Source organism: Coptis chinensis, chromosome 8, assembly GCF_015680905.1.
Source record: "Coptis chinensis isolate HL-2020 chromosome 8, ASM1568090v1, whole genome shotgun sequence".
In the NCBI taxonomy this organism is placed as follows: domain Eukaryota; kingdom Viridiplantae; phylum Streptophyta; class Magnoliopsida; order Ranunculales; family Ranunculaceae; genus Coptis; species Coptis chinensis.
In genome coordinates, this window is record NC_141463.1 from 79128989 (window position 1) to 79152696 (window position 23708).

Below are 23708 nucleotides of genomic sequence, written 5' to 3' on the forward strand. Positions count from 1 at the left end.
CACGTAGCTTTTATATGACAAACGACGGCGAGTGTAGTGAATTAGAAAAAAGATGGTTCAAACTTGAAAGACGAATTGTAAGAGTCCACGTGGTTATCATTATGCTTAACAAACACCACAAAGTCCATGGACCGAGTAAAACAATAGCCCAAGAATCATGGGCTTTTTGACAACTAATCAACAGTCAGCAGCAAGTGTGACTGTGTGAGTGCGCAATATATATTTTGACATTCAACCAAGAGAGAGAAAACTAAAAAAAAAAAAAAAAGCTTCCCCCCTCATTATTCTATTCCTCCTCTTCAGATCCGTCTCTAGAGGACGACTGAAACCTTCAGATCTCCAGTTTCGATCTTATTTACACAGATCTGGTTTTCATTTTGTGTGTTTAACCGATCTAATTTACCATGGCTGCTGCTGCTAATGCTCCCATCACTATGAAAGAGGCATTAACTGTAAGTCATCAATATTACTGATTTGATGTGATCTATTAAGTTTCAATATCGATTCGATTGATTAAAGTTTAGTTAGTCTTCAGATCTGTTGGATCTGAACCATTGAATGTTGAGCTGATTATGTTTTTATGTGATTTGTAGTTGCCTAGTATTGGAATCAATCCGCAATTCATAACGTTTACACATGTAACGATGGAATCGGATAAGTATATATGTGTACGAGAAACATCACCGCAGAATAGTGTTGTTATTATTGATATGAGTATGCCTAATCAGCCGTTGAGAAGGCCTATTACTGCTGATTCCGCCTTGATGAATCCTAATTCTAGAATTCTTGCTTTGAAAGGTCAGTAGTTCGAAATTGAACTATTACTTTTTAGTTACTTATGATCTCGTTGTCCTGGTAACTAGATCATATCTTTTGTGTTATTCATGGATACATTTGACATATAATCTAATAATTTATATGCTGTACTATTGATAAGAGTTGGGTGTTTTTTTTTTTTCTCGTGGATCAATGATAATTTTAGAAATTTTAAATTAGCATAATTGTTCTTTATAAGATGGATAGTGTTGTAGTAAACAAACATTGAAAGGTGCATCTTCTTCGACACAACGATTAATATTTTTTCAATTGAAGTTGTAGCTGAGTTTAATTTCTCTGTAGGTGAAGGTTAGAGTGCATAGTCTCTTAGACAAGAAGTTTGTTTATATGTAGGAGAAGGTTAGAAATCCATGTACATCCTTTCTTTTAACATTAACATAGTTTCTTTTATCTTCACCGATAAAAAAGAAATGCCAGGATCGGTGAAGATAATGTCAAAGTTACGTTTGGTGTACATCTGACATTATCTTTCTAATCTAATGTTCATCACTAGACAAAGCTTTGGTAAAAAGATATCTCTGGAGCTCACTGAAAAGTTAAGCTCTGTGAAAGTACCTAATTTTGTAATACATTGAATGTTGATATGAAAAATGTCGGGAGATTATTAGGTTGATTTCATGAAGGACGCGCTAGTCTTCCACTACCACAAGAATCACTATTTGTTGATCCTTCCACCACTTTTTCATAGTTCACTCATGTGATAATCGAAAATGGCTTGGACTTTGAGTATTGAGTTTGAGCGTTGGTTTTTAAAACACATTGTTGTCAAACTAAAGGAATAGTTTGTTTCTGCTTACATGGCGGATAGAGAATCTCCATGCCTTTGGCAGTTACACCAATCTTTTCCCCAACGTGCATTACACTTCTTTGACATGTCATATCTGTATTCACTACATATTTTAGCTTGTGCCTCATAAACCTTCCATCTCTAGGACATACATAGTAGTCATTTATAAGGAAGTTTTGTTTTGCAGAACTTGATGATAATGTCATTTTGAAGATTTTGAAAACCGTTATGAAGGCAACCAATATTTTGATGATAAAAATATTGGCATTTAAAGTGCTAGATGTTTGTTAGTACTCTACATACATCACTCTTTCCTTCTATGCCCTCAGTATATGCATTTCATATGGTTTCAACCTAAGTTTTTCTTTTCTATAATTGATTTGATCATTAGTATCCTCCAGTAGACCTGAAAACCTGTCCTATGATACCAATTTTATAGCAAAGAGATTTGTGGATAAAAAAGTTAAAATCTTGTAAAGTTTATATAAAAATTTGAAGTATAAAACAGCCCTTTAGATGGTAGTATGGTACTTACTAGTTATTAACATGTCCCATCCTCTTTTTTTTGCTCAGTAATGTGTCCCAAGGAATCTCGAGATATTTAACATATCTCGGCCAATTTTAGCTATTTGCGATTTTCCCTTGTTTGCCTTGTTTCCCAATTACATACTTGACTTTTTTTTTTGTATAGTAATTTTTGCTAGTTAAAGGGAAGCCCAGTGCTTTAACTTGGGCCGTATGCAAAGTTGACTTGGGTGTCCGTTCACACAAAAAGTGTGTGTCTCACTTTCTTATTCTTTGTTTCCAGTATTCTTCCTCTTCCTCCCTTCAAATTCAGCCAAAAAAAAAAGCGAAATTCTTACACAAATACTGTCTATCTCTTCCCTATCCTCCCCTTTCTTTTATCCTTTCATTGCTTGCCCTCCACCAGACCAGACTAACGTCGGTCTCACTGCTTAGCGGTTTTCTAGTTTATGGGACCGTTGGTTTGGTGTGGGTTTACATTTGAGTTAAAATCTCTTTTTTTTTTGTTCAATTCCGTGGTTTTAAAGGAGATCCTTCTCCCCTCTGTTCACAATGGCTGTCAGGGCATTTGACATATTTTAAAGTGGGATCAGGTTTGAGATGTTTTCAAGGATTTTTTTTTGTTGGGAGTCAGGCCTTGGTTTTCTCTAATTGTTGGTTACATGACGAATAAAATTTAATTAATATCTGAACTATGCAGCCATTTGTGTCAGACATATATATGTAACATTTGTTCTCTTTTTAACTTTTGGATTTCCCGTTTGCGGGAAACATGATGTATGCCTCATCTCAATAACAATATTGATTTTACTTGAAGCTCAACTTCCTGGAACAACTCAAGATCATTTGCAAATATTCAACATTGAAATGAAAACAAAGATGAAGTCACATCAGATGCCTGAGCAGGTATGCCTCCCCTCTTCACTATTGACACTAACCTTTAAAGTTGTAATACTCGTCTTAGATTCAATATGTTTGACTTGACCGACTAAACAATTAGTCCAACTTGATCACCTCGTTTTGTGTAGATTGTCTTTTGGAAGTGGATTAGTCCAAAAATGCTGGGCCTGGTCACACAAACCTCAGTATATCATTGGTCGATTGAAGGCAAGTTACATTCCTCTTGCCATCGTTTTTAATATTATGTTAATTCTCTCTCTCCCTCCCTTCCTCTCTAACGCTATTGCTCTCGCTAATTTTTTCTAATGGAGGGGTTGTTCTTACTGAAAGAACAACTCCACTACATGGATGAATACATTGTCTAAGTATGGTTTATTTGCAGGTGAGTCGGAGCCCGCAAAGATGTTCGATAGAACGGCAAATTTGGCAAGCAATCAAATAATTAACTATCGCTGTGATCCTGCTGAAAAGTGGCTTGTCTTGATTGGAATCGCTCCGGGATCAGCTGAGGTATCTTTCTTTGCAGTAATTCAAGCTTTATGCTTCCATGTTCTCCTTTGCATACTGATGTTTTCATAACCTTTTCCATGTTATTGGGAAAAAGAAATGGCAACTAAGGAAGAAATGTAGGTTGTGGTAGCCTACAGATTCAACGTAATTAAGTAATGCTGTATAGGAATACAGCCAGAAGGCCCAATCGACATTAATTAATATGTTTATACATGTTTTCCTTGTATTTTCATTTCGTGTGACATTTACTTTTTTGAGTTCCAATACAGTTTTTCGTCAAATCTGTTCTTTCTGTCTTTTGTAGAGGCCCCAATTGGTCAAGGGAAATATGCAGCTTTTTTCTGTGGATCAACAGCGTAGCCAAGCTCTTGAAGCGCATGGTGCAGCATTTGCCTCGTTTAAGGTATGCAACCTTTCTTCAACCTTCTGTGTGCTTTTATGTGCCCCTATGTCTCTTTACATGTTCGTGTACATCTCTATACACCATTTATTTTTAGTGCATTTTTGTAGTGTATAAAAGCACAACTTCGAGTCGACATTTGTTTACTAGTCTTTTTTCCCCCCGCTCCCCTCATTTTAACCTTAAATTGTCTCTTTTCTATATTGCTTAGTGTGATCCATTTGGTCTGTTTTCTTTACCCTATCCTATTTGAGGGAGGCCTTAGCTGGTTTGTTTTTGAGTGAATCATCTCCGCTCGGGAAATATTGTTTGGTACATTGTCATGCAGGTTTGTTGCATGTCATGCTGGGACAGCCAGACATGGGTTTACTGGTCTATTAGAGTGTTGTCTAGGGATGATTTTTACAAACACAATACTGCTCTCAATGTTGATTTATGCAAACACAATTAAAGTTTTCCTCAATATCTGTCTGGATTTATGCAAGCACAATTAAATTCTTCCTGTGGCACTTTGGTAGACTAGACAGACAGCAGGGAAGAACAGTTTATCAGCCATAACCAATATCTTTTCACCTTGGTTATCATTTGATGAAAAGTACTACAGAACGCGGTAAACAGATTTATAAATCTTAATCAAACATGTGAAATTAGAAGTCCATTTTGGTGCCCTACCCTGTAATGTTTGACCTACCACGAGGTTGATCAACCCACCGAGGGCAGCATCACAAATATGATTTTTGTCAATGTGCCTGCCCCTGCCCACTTATTTTACTCATTGGGGCCTGTTAGTTGATGAACCTGCGATGACGTTGTAGAACCAATGTTGAGTTGACCTCATTTGAGGGTCATGTGATTTTATTTCCGCCAGTATAGAAAGATTTGTCTATCTAGATTCATGTTGAGGTCTGTGTTCTGTTTGTATATAATTCAATGTTTTGATAATATATGAGCTTAAAATCATACTGATGTGCATTGTCGTACACAGGTTCCAGGAAATGAGAATCCTTCTACTCTTATCTGTTTTGCCTCAAAGACTAGTAATGCTGGACAACTCACATCAAAATTGCACGTCATTGAACTTGGTGCTCAACCAGGTCTGTTTAGACTTGTCCTTTGTCTTTCTCCGCTCATTAAAATTTGGGTTAACATGTACTAGGGCACCTCTTTCTACCTTGTACTTTTTTCCCGTCATTCAATGTGTTCTTTTGAGAGTTTATAAAACAAAATGGTTCTACTTCTTTTCTTACAGTGCATTTGATCTTTGGCTGTCATGCTACGCCGCATCTTTTTGCTTTTAGAATGATTGTGATGCAGACTTTGTATGACCGGTCAAGGGGAATTATTCTATTTAGGGAGTTGAAATTTCATAGTTTCATTTGTAATAGGACTCGAGTGTTGTTTAATTTTGTATATTGTGATGAAAGGCAAATAGAATTTGTATGATTGGTTAAGGGGGGGTTACTCTATTTATGGAGTCAAAATTTCATAGTTATTTGTAATTGGACTCATTTATTATGTAATTATGGGTAGTTCCTTACTAGCTTTGGTGTATGTGATTATTTCTTGGGTGTTCCTTAGGTCTTTGCTAACCTAACCTATGTTATGCAGTTATTATTCTTTTGAGAAGATAAAAAAATGTTACTACTCATGTTGGTATTAATTTTACAGAGACTGATATAGATATATTTTTGACAGCATATAGCAGATTTTTGAACTAATGGGTATAATGTTATTGTGTTATCTAAGATTTTTATTGAGGAAAACTGGACTGTTAATGATAGATTTGGAGAAGAGAGCGTATCTTTGTAGCTGATCAGTGATCACTACTCCCGTAGAAATTTTTTGTTTTGCCTTCTGCCTTTTCACCATTTCCCGAACCTTCACTGATTACTTTTTTCTGTATCAATTCTTCGATTTAATTGGCAGGTAAACCAGCTTTTACAAAGAAACAAGCAGATCTGTTCTTCCCACCAGATTTTGCTGATGACTTCCCAGTGGCAATGCAGGTAACTTTTTAAGTGGTAATTCTTGTACATGGTTTTGGTATTTGATGCAATTATTAAATCGTTAGTGTTTCTCTCTTGCAGATATCCCACAAGTACGGTTTGATATATGTGATCACAAAACTTGGACTTCTATTTGTTTACGATTTGGAGACTGCTACCGCAGTTTACAGAAATCGAATCAGTCCAGATCCTATATTTTTGACATCAGAGGCATCATCAGTAGGAGGATTCTATGCTGTTAATCGGCGAGGGCAGGTGTTACTTGCCACTGTTAACGAGGCAACAATAGTGCCTTTTGTCAGCGGTCAAGTATGTTTTATAAGCTTACCTGTTATGCTATAAAAGGCAATTGGAAGATTGTATAAATGGATGTTATCTGATGACTGTTACAGCTAAACAACCTGGAGCTTGCTGTTAATCTTGCTAAAAGAGGAAATCTTCCTGGAGCTGAAAACTTGGTAGGTGGATACGTTTGAGTAGCCTTTGTATATGATTTTTTAATTATCCAAGAATCTAGGGTTTGCAGACCTTTATATAGTGTCTAAATTACAACCAGCCCCTTTTTTGGCTAAGAAGTAGAACTTCTGTTGGCATCATTTGTGAGAAGTGTGTCCACCTTCTCACATGGGAGAAATGATATAGGTATTATAATGGTAGCACACGTTTAATTGAAACTTTAGCTAAGTGTTCAACTAGATATTTCATAAGAAAACACAAAAGTAACAAAGAAACCAAGATTTTAACTGTCTGAGTATGTGATTCACAGTGATCATGGTCATGAATGTTGTATGTCATGCTATATATTTTCTTTGGGCATCACAGTTTACATGTTCTTCATCGTTTTCATACGTCAGGTTGTCCAACGGTTCCAAGAATTGTTCTCTCAGACAAAGTACAAGGAAGCTGCTGAACTTGCTGCAGAATCCCCGCAGGGACTCCTTCGAACTCCTGACACAGTTGCAATGTTTCAGGTACAGCTATTTTGGATGTGAATATATTGTGATTCTCGGATTTTCTTACTGGTATCATCATTTAGGATGTATCTTAAGATATGTACTTTTAATTCCATATGATGTCCTACAAAATAACTCAGGTGTCCAATTTCTTATTTCTGCGAGTTATTATAGTTTCACAGAGAGAGCTACATCGCTAAAAAAATCTTAAATTAAAGGAATAGGTATCATAAAAAAAAGTGTTTTTGAATTTAGGGAAACTCTTGTAGGTATCTTAGGATTTGTTTGTTATCTAATTCTTTGTTGTCCACAAGTATCTTAATCTTAAGAATAAGTTGAACCGCATGTCTGTCATGCTCTACATGCAAATGTTTCTTTCTTTTTTTGGTCGATAAAACAGTATTGTATTAGAAAATCAGTGTGAGAGGTTCACACTACCCTTATAATAGTTACATCAAAGTTGAACTATAGCTTCCCAATCAATTACAATTGACTCAAAATTCAAATTCCTAACAGTAGGAAGATGAGAATCCCAACCCCAAATGATATATTTGCAATTACAAATAATGCAATTTAAATCACAAAACCTATCATCAAAGATCCTTTGATTTCTTTCCAGCCAAATAGTCCATGTAATCCCATGAGCAATGGTTTTACTCAGTAACATCCCCGTAGGAGATAACCCCACTGATGGCTTCTTAAGAAACATACTACTTAACCCAAGAGAGGTATCAAGCGGAATGCGGAGAGTGGAGAGAAAGTATTCCCACAGGTAGCGAGTGTTTTTGGGAGTGCCACTATTGACAATACTGTATCAGAAGATTGCGATCGGAGTTTGTACGACGAAAGTCTTAATGAAGGGAACGTTGGTGATATTGCGAAAAGAGTGTACAAGTGTCAAAATATTGACGACCCTCGTGATTGGATCAAATACATGGTCATGCCATTGGCAACCAACTTGGGAATAACACCTGGATCAGGAAGAATGGGCCTTGAAAAGCTTCTCGGGGAAATACATGGGAATAACAGTAAGAGTTATGGGAATGAACAAATTGTGGGGCTTTAGTCTATCTTAGAGAGGGAACATGAAGCTGATCATGTTGACTAACTAGGTGCACTCCTAGCAATAACTTTGTTGCTAGTGTGATAGGGTGGAATCTTGGGGCCTACAGGTCGTCGTTTGGGGCATAATTTCTCTTTGAGAAGAGCTTTATGGTATTGGGTTTTGCTAAGTGGTCTTAGGAGGTATCTAGTCCGCTTGTGCACTGGTTTTGCACCTTGTAAGTTGTAAGTGAGTTTCTCACACACTTGTACCACATTGTGCAACCAACTGAATAAAATTTACTTATAAAAAAAAAATGATGTTGGATACTCTCTTCTTCTTGGGCACACATCACACACCGGTTCACCATAACTTGGCTCCTCTTTCTCAGATTATCCGTTGTTAAAGTTCTTCCCCAGAGAAGAGCCCACACAAAGAAACAAACTTTTGTAGGAACTAGTTTGTTCCACACAATCTTATGAGGGAAATTGGCAACACCCAATTGATGCTCACTAATTCGCTTAGCTTCTATCACCTCATACATGACCTTGGGAGTGAATTCCACATCTTGTGATCATCCTCATCATTCACCCCATATCGCGAAATCAGACCAAGGAACTCACCAACTCGAGGGAGTTTTATATCGAATAAATTCCGCCTGAAACACAAGTTCCACGACTGCCTACCATCCACCCAAACCACATGCTGCTGAACAGTACCTCTTTTATTTTCTGAAATCCCGTACATGTCACCGAAAACCTGTTTTAGAGGTCTCTCTACATCCCACTTGTCCTCCCAAAACAAGACGCTCGAGCCATCACCAACATTGAAACTTATTTCAGCCTCAATCGACTCTTTGCAATTCATAATACCACGCCATACCCACACCCATATGTGCAACTAACTTTCTTTGAGTACCATCCGTGCTCATCCAATCCATATTTATCTTTAATGACCTCCTTCTATTGACTATCACAATCTTGATCACCATATCCATTTACACATCAAAGATATATTCACCTCCTTTAAGCGTTGTATACCAAGACCTCCTAGCTCAATTGGCATGCAAACACTATCCCATGAGATAAGGTGGTAGCGTCGAACATCACTAGTTCCCCATAAGAACTCCCTCATGATTCTTTCAAGCACATTCACAACACTTGTAGGAATAGTGAAAAGTGAGAGATAGTATATAGGGAGACTCGAAAGGGTAGATTTTATTAAAATCAACCTACCACCTTTCGATAGGCATTTCCGCTTCCAAATGGCCAACCTACGAGTGAATCTTTCAATTACTGGAACCCACGCAGCTTTGGACTTGTATCTAGCAACAAGTGGAAGCCCAAGATATGAAGTTGGCAGACTACCAACTTTGCAACCCATAAGGTTTACCAAATCAAGAAAATTTAGTTTCTCATTCACACTGAAAATCCTACTTTTTCCAAAGTTCACTTGGAGCCCCGAGACCGCTTCAAACCACATTAGAATTGCCCGCAAGTTCAATACTTGCTCATCCTTTGCATCAATGAAAATAAGAGTACCGTCTGCATATTGGAGTATAGGAATCGGAGAGCTAGATGATGATGCACTAAAACCTGAAATCAAGTCTCTATCTTGAGCTCTCAAAACCATTCTAATAAGAGCTTCAGCCACCAACATAAAGATGAGGGGGGATAGGGGATCCCCTTGCCGCAAGCCTTTTGAGCTAGTGGAAAAGCCCGCAGGACTTCCATTGACGAGCACTGAAAAGTGGGCTGTGGAGAGACAAGTCCTGATCCACTCTCGCCATTTCGGCCCAAACCCATATCTCTGGAAAAGATAATCTACAAATGCCCAACTCACATTGTCAAAGGCTTTCACAAAATCCAGTTTGCAAACCAGACCCGACAGTCCACTTCTTCTTCTAGAGTCTATCAATTCGTTTGCTACAAGAACACCATCCTGAATTTGACGATTCTCTAGAGATGACCCTTGATACACACCCACTAAAAGATGCATCACCCGTTTTAATCTGAGGGTTAAAACTTTTGCCATAATCTTGTAAATCCCACCCAACAAACTAATAGGACGATAGTCTGATAACGAGGATGCACCATCTATCTTTGGGGCCAAGGTGATGTATGTCGTGTTATGCCGCCAATTGATGAAATAATTATTTTGCAATTCCTTGACCGCTGCCATAATCTCATCTTTCATGAAGTACCAACATTTCTTGTAAACAATCATAGGCAGACCATCAGGTCCTGACGACTTTTCCCCCGCCAATCAATCAAGGGCTACCTTCACTTCCTCTTCTCCCAAGTCCCTCTCCATCCATGTTGACAAATCTGTGCCAATGGTAGGAAATTCAAGCCCATCAAGAGCCTTTCAGTGTTGTTTCCTTGTATAGGTTAGTGTAATAATCCACAATGTGCTCCTTTATCACATGCTGGTTCTTCACCCAACTCCCATAAATTTTTAACTTTGCAATGAAGTTTGCATGAAATCGTGCATTTGCAATTCTGTGGAAATAGGCTGTACATCTCTCCCCATCTCTAGACCACTCAGTCTTGCATCTTCGGAATCAATAGTCTTCCTCCAAGTTTAATTGATCATTCAACTTTCTTAGAATTTCAGCTTTCTTGTTACTCTCTTGTATGGACAAATCTGTTTGTTCCTCTTTGTCTTCTAGACTAGGTTACATGGACACGGCAATATCTGAAAAAAATGTGTGTCGACACCGTCGTCGACACGGATACGCGAGTCGACACGGCTAAAATTGGCGAAATTCGGCAGACCAAGAGTAAAGAAAACTGGTTACTGGTCGAGAGAGGACAGAAGACTAGAAAAGGCAAGTAAAAGAAGAATGAGAAGAAGAAAGGTGCAAGCTTTTCTTTTTTATTCAATCTGGTTTCCTTTCTCTTCCTTCTTCGATTGGTGTGGTTGGCGGCTGAACTACATCTGCTTCTTGCAAACCAGATCTATTTTTTAAGAGGTAGGGACGTAGGGTTTTGTATTCACGAGTCATGACTGGGACAGACTTAGAAGGAATTGAAATTGATTGGGTTTCTTTTAGATGGGCCTTGCTTTAAAATTTTAACTAAAAATCTCATATAAGGTCTTTAAAGTTTAAGTTTAACACGGCCCATACTTGTACAGGTGGTCCATTTCTATTTATGAACCTTGAAAAAACTTCTAATTTAATAAATTTATAATTATTAAAAAATTAATTAATTAAACCTATCCGTGTCCCCGTGTCGATCTTCAACAGCTCGCCGTATCCGACACCCCGTATCCGTGTTGGACACCGACACGCGTGCCCGTGTCAATGTAACCTAGCTTCTAGACCCTTAAGAATCAACTGGAGCTCTTTAATCTTCACATCAAATCTGCCAAAATGCATTTTGTTCCAATCCTTGAGTTGATGCTTAAGATGTTGAAGTTTTTTGAAAAGAACATAACCTGCTCTGCCATTTGTACTGTCCTCGTTCCACCAAGTTTCCATCAGACCAAGTAGCTCTTGTTTCTCCATCCACATTAATTCAAAACGAAATGGTCGCGGCCCAATCCCATTATTAACATTTTGTAATACAACCACGCGGTGGTCTGAAAGATTATAACCTAAAGCAGTTTCGGCATGATCATCAAAATATTCCATCCAAGTCGGTGTGACAAGGAACCTATCAAGTCTGCTCATGCGTGGTTGCACTCGATGATCCGATTAAGTGAATTTAGCCCCATCTAAGCAGAAGTCCATCAACCCAAAACCACTGACAAAATCATTAAATCTACGCAGATTGGAGCAACTCCTGCCACCACCTCTTCGTTCTTCACTGAATCTGATGGCATTAAAATCGCCGCAAACACACCAAGGTCTGTCCCAATACCCACCTACATCTATGAGTTCAGCCCAGAATTGTTCTTTATCTGCCATATCCACTGGACCATACACTGTTGTAAATACCCAACTGAACTTTGACTCGAGCATAGTACAGAGAATCGAAAGAGAAAATGCTCCTTTAATGGAGTCTTCCACCACTACCCTGTCAGTATCCCATAACACCAACATACCGCCTGATCTTCCAATCGACGGAACAGCTTCCCAACCATGTGGTTTTCTGCCCCATATGTGCCTAGTAAACCTGCTATTACAGTCCTCACGTTTTGTTTTTTGTAACCCAACAACTAACGGCCTGAATTTACGGATTACAAGCCTCACCCGATGAGCTTTGTCCTTGCTTGTAGACCCCCTCATGTTCCACGTTAGAAAGTTACTTGACATTGGCAACTGAAGTGCCCACAATCAGAGAAACGTCAGGATTCTCCCCAATTTGTCTCTTGTATGCTGCCAACTCCCCCTCAGCTCTGCGGTTTATTTCTTTCAAGGTTTTAGCAGCACATATGCATCCAGTATCCAAAGATACACCCAACTCATGCCCCAGAGGGGCCACTCTGTTGTCCACCCACTCCTCAGAGAATTGGAATTCTGGAGTCCTTGATGAAACCTCCAAGCCCGCTGACATTGCATCATCATGTTGCTGAAGAGACTCGATGAGAAGTTGTTCATCATCCGAAGCATCTACTTCCACTTCCTCTGATGAAGAGGAGGCAGATCCCCAATTTTCCTCTTCTAAATCAGTAACTAGACGAGGGATTTCATTTTCTGAACTAAGGTCTTTTGAACCATTTGTCTGTTCATTTAAATGGGCCCTATCATAAGTATCTGGGACAATGGGCCTAATAGAGCCTTCATCTTCATGGGCTGGATTGAGTTGGTACTGGATCTCATTTGTCTTATCTCTTACCTCTGTTAGAGTAAGTTGTGCACGTGAGTTTTCCCCATACTCACATGCCCCTCCATTCAGATTTGAAATTTGAATTTGAGATCTTGATACAGTGCTTCTCTCTGTCTCATTGGCTGCCCCCCTGGTGGTGATTCTGTGCTCACTGCCCACCACAACTGACTGAACCCTCAAATCCCTGCCAACCACATCAGCGTATGATCTGGCCTCTCCTCTTTGATGAGTCAATTCATCATCCACTTCATGTTCATCTGCCTCCAATTTTGCAAATTGTAGATCACAGCTTTACCGGATAAGTTATCCCATTGTGAATCAGTGGGAGAATTGAAGGAATTTTCAGAAGATCACAGCTTTCTACCATAATTTTCACTCTGGAGATCTCATTGTAATTGCCCACATTCTCCTCCACTCTTCTAAGTTTCCCAAAAGCTGAAACCATCTCTTTGAAGACTTCCAAAGACCACAGATGCAATGGTATACCCAACAACTCAACCCACCTGTTTTTTTCCCAACCAAGATGAATCAAAGGACCGGTCTGAAGGTCTCCATCTTCTCAGCTTCAATTTTGTATTCTGGAGTTCAACCCTGAATGCCTTTGAAAGTCTCTCCAGTTCAGAATGATCTGCAAGCTCAATCAACACCTTACGTGTATGCATGGAAGTGATTCGCGGAATCCTTGCTAGATTAAAGACTTCTTTTAGGAGAGTGGGGATCTTCTTCCAATCTACGGTTTCACTCTTTGATTCAGCAATGAGGCCACAGTTCTGCAGCATGTCTTCTCTGTGGTTGTAGTCAGATCCCACCACCAAATTGTGCTCACCTCCATCCCTTTGAACCACCTTCTTTCTCCTTTGAACAGCACAACCATTCTGTTTTCTGCCACAAAATAACAGTAAGGCTTCCTTAAAAGTCTTCCACCCTTGTTGCTCCTCTTCTGAAGGACAACAAATCAAGGCCACACCTTTCTTGAACCGCTTAGAGATGAAGAGAATCGAGATGAACGTACCCGATCTATTCTCTTTAACCTCCAATGATACCACAGTATCATCAAAACGCTTCCTTCCTACAAAACCCACTTTGACCGGTTTCTTTTCCAGTGTTGCGAGTTTTTCGCCGATCCAAATACCAGTTTCAAAATGAAAATCAACTTTCACTGAGAAACCCCTACCCTTCTCCACTACTCTGATTTTGTTCTCTCCATCACTAGAGAATTCAAACCTCTTCCACTCTATATCCACCACTTTTCGCAGGCGTTCTCTCCATCAATTTTCTTAAATTAAAACATACTGGCAATTTGAAGACTATTCAGGATTATCTTTGCTCATTTGAATCACAGGTGTGCGCATAACTTTTCAAATATTTTTCTATTAACTACTTACTTGAAGAAGTCGGTGTACCCCAAAAGGCTTTATCTATAAAACTTCTGTGTATCCTATTCTTATTCTTTATATGTGTTTCTATGTATCCTATTCTTATTTGTTAATTACATTTTGCAGAGTGTCCCCGTTCAAGCCGGGCAAACCCCACCATTGTTGCAGTATTTTGGAACACTTTTAACTAGAGGAAAACTCAATGCATTTGAATCGTTGGAACTGTCACGGCTTGTTGTCAATCAGAATAAGAAGAATCTTTTGGAGAATTGGCTGGCTGAGGATAAGCTTGAATGTAGTGAGGAACTGGGTGACCTTGTCAAGGTTTGATTTGGAGTTATATGATTTTTTTTATAAGCTCTTATTCCTTAACTAAAAAAAAGGAATTGTTCCGATATGACTTTTTAAGCTTTTGTCAGGAACATGCACTGCTTGTTATTTTTAATCGGTACCGTTTCGGGTGGAAAATTTCTTGTTCACGTCTGATATATTTTAGCATGTTTCCCTTGTAGACTGTGGATAATGACCTTGCACTGAAAATATATATCAAGGCTAGGGCTACTCCGAAGGTGGTTGCAGCTTTTGCTGAGCGACGGGAATTTGACAAAATTCTCATATATTCAAAGCAGGTAATGGTGTAATTTGTATATAACTGCAATCTCCTACATCATAGGTACTTGGTTTTTGAAGTAAACTTTGACTGACTGCGCAAATAGATAAGTAGAAGGATAAATTGAGGATACACAGAGAGCTGTCATAATTGTTGTCGTCGTGTTATAGTTGATTCCAACTGCCAATGCGTTTTTTGTTGATCTGTACAGGTCGGCTACACGCCTGATTATCTGTTTCTTCTGCAAACAATTCTACGGGCAGATCCCCAGGTACTGTGGTTTTTATGCATTCAGAGAATTCAATATACATTATCTCTTGTTGGTCATGCAGAATATTTTAACCGCAACAGCAGCCATATCCCAATTATGAATACTATTTGAAGCACCAAATGGAGATGATGTTCCATTGTGCAAAAATTTGGAATAAAAAATTCGTCTATATCAAATTAAATTTGAACATGTTTTGAAGAACCTTCAGGCGATTATATGCCTGTTCATGTTTCTTTATATCATCTTACTTGATTCTCTCACAATATCTGACCGTGGATTAGTTGCAAACTGTTTGTGGATGATAGGGAGCGGTCAATTTTGCTCTAATGATGTCACAAATGGAGGGAGGCTGCCCAGTTGATTACAACACAATTACAGATCTCTTTCTCCAGGTAAGTTCTTTACACTCTCCAGCTATCTCAGTGGAACAATGATTGGGCGATCTTTGTTTTCAAAGGCGCTACCAAGGTGCCAGCTTGGCCAAGGTTTTCGGAGCGCCAACTTTTAGTAAAAAATGTTTAGTTGTGTTGTCAGAGATGTTACCATGACGCTTCAAGGCGCCAGTTAAGGAGCCTACCCTTGTCTCACCCCTAACAACACAGAGGTTGATGGCACAGTGATGCCATAACTGTTGAGTAGTCTTCAAGATGTGCTCAAGTTGGAATATTTGCCCTGATATTCATAGTATAATCTTGTTTATCCTGCTTTCTTATTTGGCCTACATAATAGAAGAGTTCGTTTCACGTAAAACATGGAATAATTAAATAGTGCATACCATTTTCTGTGTCTTTTTCTTTGTAAACAGAGGAACTTGATTCGTGAGGCAACAGCCTTTCTGTTAGATGTTCTGAAGCCAAATTTACCAGAGCATGCATTCCTTCAAACAAAGGTTTCAATTTCTGAATAGTTTTCTTGCTCAAGTGCTTAACCTTCTCTATCTGTATTATCTATTGACCTCTTAACACGTGTCTCTTGTCAGGTCTTGGAAATCAATTTAGTTACTTTTCCAAATGTAGCAGATGCGATTTTGGCTAATGGAATGTTCAGTCACTATGACCGCCCTCGAGTTGCTCAACTTTGTGAAAAGGCTGGTCTGTATGTGCGGGCTCTTCAGGTAAGTCATCTTCGGATGTGTGTTTAAAGGATTTGTATTTTACAATATAGTTTCGTGGATAAAACATGGCTCTTTCTTGCAGCATTATTCGGAACTACCAGATATAAAACGTGTTATTGTGAATACCCATGCCATTGAGCCGCAGGTAGTGCTCGTAACAAATTTTCTTTTCAAGTTTGAGAAAAGATTTTGAATCTATACTAAATATGATGATTAATCAGTCACTGGTAGAGTTCTTTGGGACCCTCTCAAGAGAATGGGCACTGGAGTGCATGAAGGACCTTCTACTCGTTAATTTGAGAGGAAATCTTCAGATAATTGTGCAGGTAAATATTTTGGATTTAGTTATTTATTTTTCATTTCATATTTTCTTTAGGGGGGGAGGTCTTATGTCATTTATTTTTCTTCATATTCGTTATGTGGGCTAATAGACTTACTCAAATGTTTGTGCAGACTGCCAAAGAGTACTGTGAGCAGTTGGGTGTTGATTCATGCATAAAACTCTTTGAACAGTTTAAGTCTTATGAAGGTTTATACTTCTTTCTAGGATCATATTTGAGTTCCAGGTATATCACCTTCAAGAAAAAGGCCATTTTATGTGTTTGTTGTTTCCTATTGTGGTATTAATTAGCGGTGCCTTATTTCATTGACAGTGAGGATCCTGACATTCACTTCAAGTACATTGAGGCTGCTGCCAAAACTGGACAAATCAAGGAGGTTGAACGTGTCACGAGAGAATCAAATTTCTATGATGCTGAGAAAACTAAAAATTTCTTGATGGAAGCCAAGCTTCCAGATGCACGGCCTTTGATCAATGTTTGTGATCGTTTTGGTTTCGTCCCAGATCTGACCCATTACCTCTATACAAACAACATGCTTAGATATATTGAAGGTTATGTTCAAAAGGTAGAGGTTTTTCGAAAGAATGAGATTACCTTTGGAATTCAGTTCTTAGTTCCTTAATCTAGATATTAACTGTTTGTTTTTTGCCCATTCTTTGATAGGTCAACCCAGGCAATGCCCCTCTGGTTGTAGGGCAGTTGCTGGATGACGAATGCCCCGAAGATTTCATCAAAGGTCTCATTTTGTCAGTCCGTTCTCTCCTACCTGTGGAGCCTCTTGTGGAGGAATGTGAGAAGAGGTCTGCTATCCCTTCTTGTCTGCCATCTTCATTCTCGAAGTTGTTTTTCCTTTTTAATGCCCTGACCTTTTTTCATTTACTTCAGGAATCGGCTTCGTTTACTTACTCAATTTTTGGAGCATCTTGTGAGTGAGGGAAGCCAAGATGTACATGTTCACAATGCTTTGGGTAAAATCATTATAGACAGCAACAACAATCCAGAGCACTTTCTCACAACTAATCCATACTATGATTCGCGTGTTGTTGGTAAATATTGTGAGAAACGGGACCCTACGTTGGCAGTTGTTGCTTATCGAAGAGGGCAGTGCGACGAGGAACTCATCAATGTCACAAACAAGAACTCATTGTTCAAACTACAGGCCAGGTTTGCATACCAATCCATTAATTACATATTTGCTCATTGTAGCTATTTTTTGGTTTTTTGGCAGTTGAAAATCATATACTCCCGTTGTTTGTCGCAGATATGTGGTTGAAAGGATGGATTCCGACCTATGGGAGAAGGTTCTTAACCCAGAGAATGAGTACAGAAGACAGCTAATCGATCAAGTTGTATCTACTGCATTACCTGAGAGCAAGAGCCCGGAGCAAGTATCTGCAGCTGTAAAAGCATTTATGACCGCTGATCTTCCACATGAACTAATCGAGCTTCTTGAAAAGATTGTTCTTCAGAACTCTGCTTTCAGCGGGAACTTCAATTTGCAGAATCTACTGATATTGACAGCCATCAAAGCAGATGCATCAAGAGTTATGGATTACATCAATAGGTTAGATAACTTTGATGGACCTGCTGTTGGGGAGGTGGCTGTGGAAGCACAACTGTATGAAGAAGCATTTGCTATCTTCAAGAAGTTCAACTTGAATGTTCAAGCTGTGAATGTTCTTTTGGATAACATTCGAAGCATTGAGCGAGCTGTGGAGTTTGCATTTCGTGTTGAAGAAGATGCTGTTTGGAGTCAAGTTGCGAAGGCCCAACTCAGAGAGGGGTTGGTTAGTGATGCAATTGAGTCATTTATACGTGCAGATGATGCCACACAATTCTTAGATGTAATTCGTGCTGCGGAGGATGGCAATGTTTACCATGACCTAGTGAGATATCTACTGATGGTTAGGCAGAAATCCAAGGAACCCAAGGTGGACAGTGAACTTATTTATGCATATGCCAAGATTGATAGGCTAAGTGACATCGAAGAATTTATTCTTATGCCAAATGTTGCAAATCTTCAAAATGTTGGAGATCGATTATATGATGAAGCCCTTTACGAGGCTGCAAAGATCATATATGCCTTTATCTCTAACTGGGCCAAACTAGCTGTCACTCTTGTGAAGTTGAAACAATTCCAAGGTGCAGTTGATGCTGCTCGAAAGGCCAACAGCTCAAAGACATGGAAAGAAGTTTGCTTTGCCTGTGTTGATGCTGAGGAATTCCGGTTGGCACAAATGTGTGGTCTCAACATCATTGTACAGGTGATATTTTTTTACTGCTCTGTTTAATATTATTGTCATGTATATTTGGCATACCGATTCTGAGGCAGGTTAGATTCAGTGCATATAATATAAGAAAATATGTGGTTACTTTTGTTTTTCTAATTTCTAGTACCCTTTCAAAATATAGAAAAGCTGTTTGGTTGTACTCTCAAACATTTTTTTGTCACGTATGCTCAAGAATATTGTGCTTAATCATGAAGGTGGCTGAGTAGTGATATTTAAAGAGATCCTTTAGTCACACCAGTGAAGATACAAATCTTGGCAATATATGTTCTCACTTTTTGTAAGTAGGTATTTTTATCCATGAACCCTGGTTTCGAGATATGTATCTATGCATCACAGGTCTCATATTTTTATACATAAGTGCTGATAAGCTTGCGGTAATATTTAATTTCACACTGGAGAGCGACTCATTTGTGGTGGTGGGAAAGTAGATTATGAACACCTAATTTCATTGTACACAGCTTTCTTTACTCAATTAGTTTTCATGATACTTGGAAAGTCAGACCTTACTCCAAAGTTTTGTTTTTTTTTGGGTTGTTTAGGTGGATGACTTGGAGGAAGTTAGTGACTATTATCAAAACAGAGGTTGCTTCAATGAGCTTATCTCTCTCATGGAGAGTGGTCTAGGGTTGGAACGTGCTCATATGGGTATATTTACCGAGTTAGGTGTCCTATATGCTAGATATCGTCCAGAAAAGCTTATGGAGCACATCAAGCTGTTCTCTACCCGCCTTAACATTCCCAAGCTTATAAGAGCCTGTGACGAACAGCAGCACTGGAAAGAACTGACTTATTTGTACATCCAGTATGATGAGTTTGACAATGCTGCAACCACCATCATGAATCATTCTCCAGAAGCTTGGGACCATATGCAGTTCAAAGATGTCGCAGTAAAAGTTGCGAACGTGGAACTTTATTACAAGGCAGTGCACTTCTACTTGCAGGAACATCCTGATCTTATCAATGATCTTCTCCATGTACTCGCCCTTCGCGTCGATCATACTCGTGTCGTGGACATAATGCGGAAGGCATGCTATCTTTTAAGATGTTGATTTGTATGCCACTAATCTCTGTAGTTGCAAGCTAGTGAGAAATTATTTTTGTTTCTTTTTTTTTTTGGTTTTAGGCGGGCTTCCTGCATCTTATCAAGCCATACATGGTGGCAGTTCAAAGCAACAATGTATGGGCGGTAAATGAGGCTTTGAATGAGATCTACGTTGAGGAGGAGGACTATGACAGGCTACGTGAATCTATTGACTTGCATGATAACTTTGATCAGATAGGTCTTGCACAAAAGGTTGGGATGGTGATAATTAGTTTTAAATGACTAAATCTTCTGAAGTATTTTTAACGAGCGTATTATATATCCAAACAGGTTGAGAAACATGAGCTTCTTGAAATGAGACGTATAGCTGCTTATATTTATAAGAAAGCTGGTAGATGGAAGCAGTCCATTGCACTGTCAAAGAAAGACAACCTTTACAAAGATGCTATGGAGACGTGCTCGCAGTCAGGTGACCGTGAACTGTCGGAAGAGCTGCTTGTTTATTTTATTGAGCAGGTACTGGTCCTTTCCTTCTATACATGCTTATATGTGTATGAAAATCCCGAGAGAGAGAGAGAGAGAGAGAGAGAGAGAGAGAGAGAGAGAGAGAGAGAGAGAGAGAGAGAGATGTGCAGCAAGGAACAATCAAAAGCCATTGTGATGCAACATATTATTAGCCAATTCACGTGGTGGATACCTCATAAATGCAAGTCTTATTTGAACTTCTTATCCTGATAATTGGAAATATTCAAGATGATTTTTACCTTGGGGCTTGAAAACAATTGGAAGAGTGGATGTCACTGACTTTGTTCAGTATTGGATGGACTTGGATTTGCTCCCCTTGGAGTAAGCAGTTGTTTTCAAGTTTTGTAGGGATTTTAGTAGAATCCTAAGACAGTACTCTTTTGAGTAAAAATTTGTAGATTTATGAGAATTGTGTTATGCAAGTTGAATTTCTTATATATATGTATTGTTTCCAAGGCCCTTACTGTCGAGTTCACTTGTAAAATTTGATTTGGAAAGTCCTAATCTGTTTTAAGGTGTGTTGACTGTTGAGTTGACATCCTCACAAAAACTAGCCTGTTCTAGGTTATACAAAGTGAGAGTCTCATTTCCATATGTCTGTTGATCTCAGTTCTAGAAATAATTTATTCTTTTACTTGTGGCATCTATTGTATCTCTTTTTATCAAGTTTGTTTTTTTTTGTGAGATGGAAATGTATAAATGTTCAACCATCCAAATGTGGAATATATTTGATAGGATTGCTTCAAGGCTCAATGCTCTAATATATTAATAATTGTTTACAGCAATGCACCAAAATTTGGCTCACTGCATGATAATTATTACTATAATATGTTGTTTTGCTTATCAAATAAAATATATGAGAATTGTTGGGTGTTGAACACTTGCTGTGTTTATTATCTGATAATTTCATTTTCTTTTTTTCAGGGAAAGAAAGAGTGTTTTGCTTCGTGCCTCTTTGTTTGCTATGATTTAATACGGCCAGACGTTGCACTTGAACTTGCCTGGATGCACAATATGATCGACTTTGCCTTCCCATATCTTTTGCAGGTGCCTGTTTTGTCTTCATTTGTTATCTTAATATCTCCTTGAACATATCTCAACCGTCACTTTAATATGTATGCTTGCAGTTCATTCGTGAATATTCAAGCAAAGTTGACGATCTTGTGAAGGACAAAATTGAGGCTCTCAGTGAAGTAAAAGCTAAAGAGAGGGAGGAGAAGGATATGGTTGCTCAGCAGGTACAGTTGCATGAAGTAATTGCATGTGCTTTTTTGATTGGTTTGCCGATATTTGATTTTGTGAGAGCTCTTGCATTGTTCATCATAAGTTGTTCTTGTTAAAAGAGATGTGCTCATTTCTACCAGGGTATTTGGGTTAATGTAACACAAGTTTGATTTATTTGTATAAGGGCATCTCTAGTGGGAGGAGTAAACTATAGGTGTAAAGCTTACACCCCCATTTTCAATGGGGGATGTAAATCGCAGATAATAGCAGATTAACTAATAGAGGGAGTGGGGAATTCTCAACCCGGATACAAGTTGGTTATTTGCTCGGGTGCCACTTGGAGTGACGCGTGAGTTTAAAATATGTTCGGACGTCACTCCAAGTGACGTCCCTCTTTAGTTCTAAAAGTGGCCATTTGTAATTTTGAAACTAAGGCATATTCCATGTGACGTCCCTCTTTAATTCTAAGAAAAACGTCCGTCACTCAGTGACGCTCGAGTTTTAAAATCCAAATATTTTACATTTCTCCATTGGGAACTATCATGTGTGGATATTTATATTCTATATATTAGTATGTAAAATCCTAATGGCACCTATCTCCCTCCATTGGAGATGCTCTAATGAGTAAAATATACTGAAGGTCTGAAATTATGTATGGTGGAGGGTCTGCAACTCCACACTTGTATAGGTGATATGCTCTCTTGGTTCAAATGCAAGAGCCATAGGACTGGAACACCCTGTGCCATAGATTGCTCAAATGAAAGGGTCACTGTGTCGTGTCGGGTTGTTCCTCTTTATCCTATAAGCTTCCTCCCCCATTTTTTTAATTTTTTCTTCCCCCTAAGTTTAAGATTTATGTTTGGTTTGAGATGTAATGCTAGTGATATTCCTTTTCTGAAATTACTTTTTGGTTTGGGACATACTAGTAATATTCTTTCTTCTTGCAGAATATGTACGCCCAGTTGCTGCCACTTGCTTTGCCGGCACCACCAATGCCAGGAATGGGGGGAGCTGGGATGGGAGGTGGTTATGGTCCCCCACCAATGGGCGGAATGGGCATGCCTCCAATGCCACAATTCGGCATGCCTCCAATGGGATCCTACTGATTTTAAATCGTACGTTTGAGTACGAATGGATCGCAGTTGCGGCGGAAGCACAGGAATTGGTGGAATCTCCTGTTTGCGTTGACAAATGGTGAGATATTTCGTATATGGGGAATGTGAAGCTCTAAGGTTCCGAATGAGATCTGCATTTCATTTTCTGTCAAGGGTGGTTATAGGTTTTAGTATTCTTTTGGTAGCAGAGGCATTTTTTGCTGCCGTTGAGGCCGATCTGAGCATTTTGTCTTGTGTTGGATTGAGTTTTGTATGCCACACCCGAAAGAAGAATCAAGGACTTACAGTGCAGTTTAGTGTAACACTTGTTTAGGTTTGCTACTGTCAAGTACTTGTTGCTAGGATTCAGCATGTATATCTCCGGTCACTCAAGTAAACTCCCCCGTCAAACATAGAGGCGTATCTGATTGCTTTCGTTTGTATTTGGTGTTTTTCACTTATTTGTTTGTACTTTTTGTAATCTTAATCTTTTGATAAAAACACAGGCTTTCCAGTAATACAGTTCCACATTTTCCTAAATATTTGTGCCTTGGTAGTCTTTTAGTGCTGAATGATAAGTTCAAAATTCTTATTTGAAGGAGCTTTTTAACTTTATAGACAACTTGAGGCTGTGTTGGGACGTTATAAAAAGTGCTTGCGTAGAAAGATGTGCTAATACTAAAGTATTCAGAGTGTGCAATGGATGATGACATTAGTCATTTACTGCTCAAATGAATATCTATTACAAACTAGGCTGCAAATTTTAGTATTTTTTTCTTTTTATTTTGTTGGTCAGCGTGTACATTCTTAATTAGATTAGTGTAAATGTCAGCATGTACATTATTAATTAGATTAGTGTAAAGGTGAAGATCTTGATTCGAAGTAAGCAGGTGGTGAATGTTTTGTGCAAATCGCTGCCTATCCTCTCCCTCTCTCTTTCTAGTGCTTGAAAGTTGGGTTGTGCATTGGAATTGAATTCAGGGTACCCTTGAATTTATGTATCAAAATCAATAGAAAAGAAGTGTTGGAATTGAAGTTGACAGTTGGTGAGACGGTGTGATTGGTGTTATAGTGATTTCTTTATT

General features: G+C 38.7%; 1 protein-coding gene across 1 annotated transcript; it reads left to right on the top strand.

Annotated features, from left to right (window-relative positions):
- The first annotated feature begins 204 nt into the window (after positions 1-204).
- LOC147483309 (clathrin heavy chain 2) lies at positions 205-23163 on the top strand. Its single transcript, XM_086581544.1, has 30 exons — positions 205-452; positions 594-798; positions 2967-3055; positions 3178-3256; positions 3432-3559; positions 3864-3962; positions 4945-5053; positions 5886-5965; positions 6047-6274; positions 6358-6423; positions 6820-6936; positions 14238-14435; positions 14624-14740; positions 14933-14992; positions 15298-15384; positions 15798-15881; positions 15972-16106; positions 16189-16251; positions 16328-16432; positions 16560-16672; positions 16760-17012; positions 17111-17247; positions 17333-17611; positions 17709-18711; positions 19278-19763; positions 19862-20032; positions 20111-20296; positions 21230-21352; positions 21433-21543; positions 22477-23163. Exons 1-30 carry the CDS (start codon positions 405-407, stop codon positions 22633-22635), a joined length of 5118 nt encoding a protein of 1705 aa, XP_086437670.1. The 5' UTR covers positions 205-404; the 3' UTR covers positions 22636-23163.
- Positions 23164-23708: the final 545 nt, after the last annotated feature.

Excerpts from the sequence above, each read along its gene's own strand:
- LOC147483309 (XM_086581544.1), top strand. The coding sequence starts at position 405 with ATGGCTGCTGCTGCTAATGCTCCCATCACTATGAAAGAGGCATTAACT. Across the intron at positions 3,560-3,863 it reads TCGCTCCGGGATCAGCTGAG|AGGCCCCAATTGGTCAAGGG; the intron begins GTATCTTTCTTT and ends TGTCTTTTGTAG. Across the intron at positions 16,433-16,559 it reads ATCTTCAGATAATTGTGCAG|ACTGCCAAAGAGTACTGTGA; the intron begins GTAAATATTTTG and ends ATGTTTGTGCAG.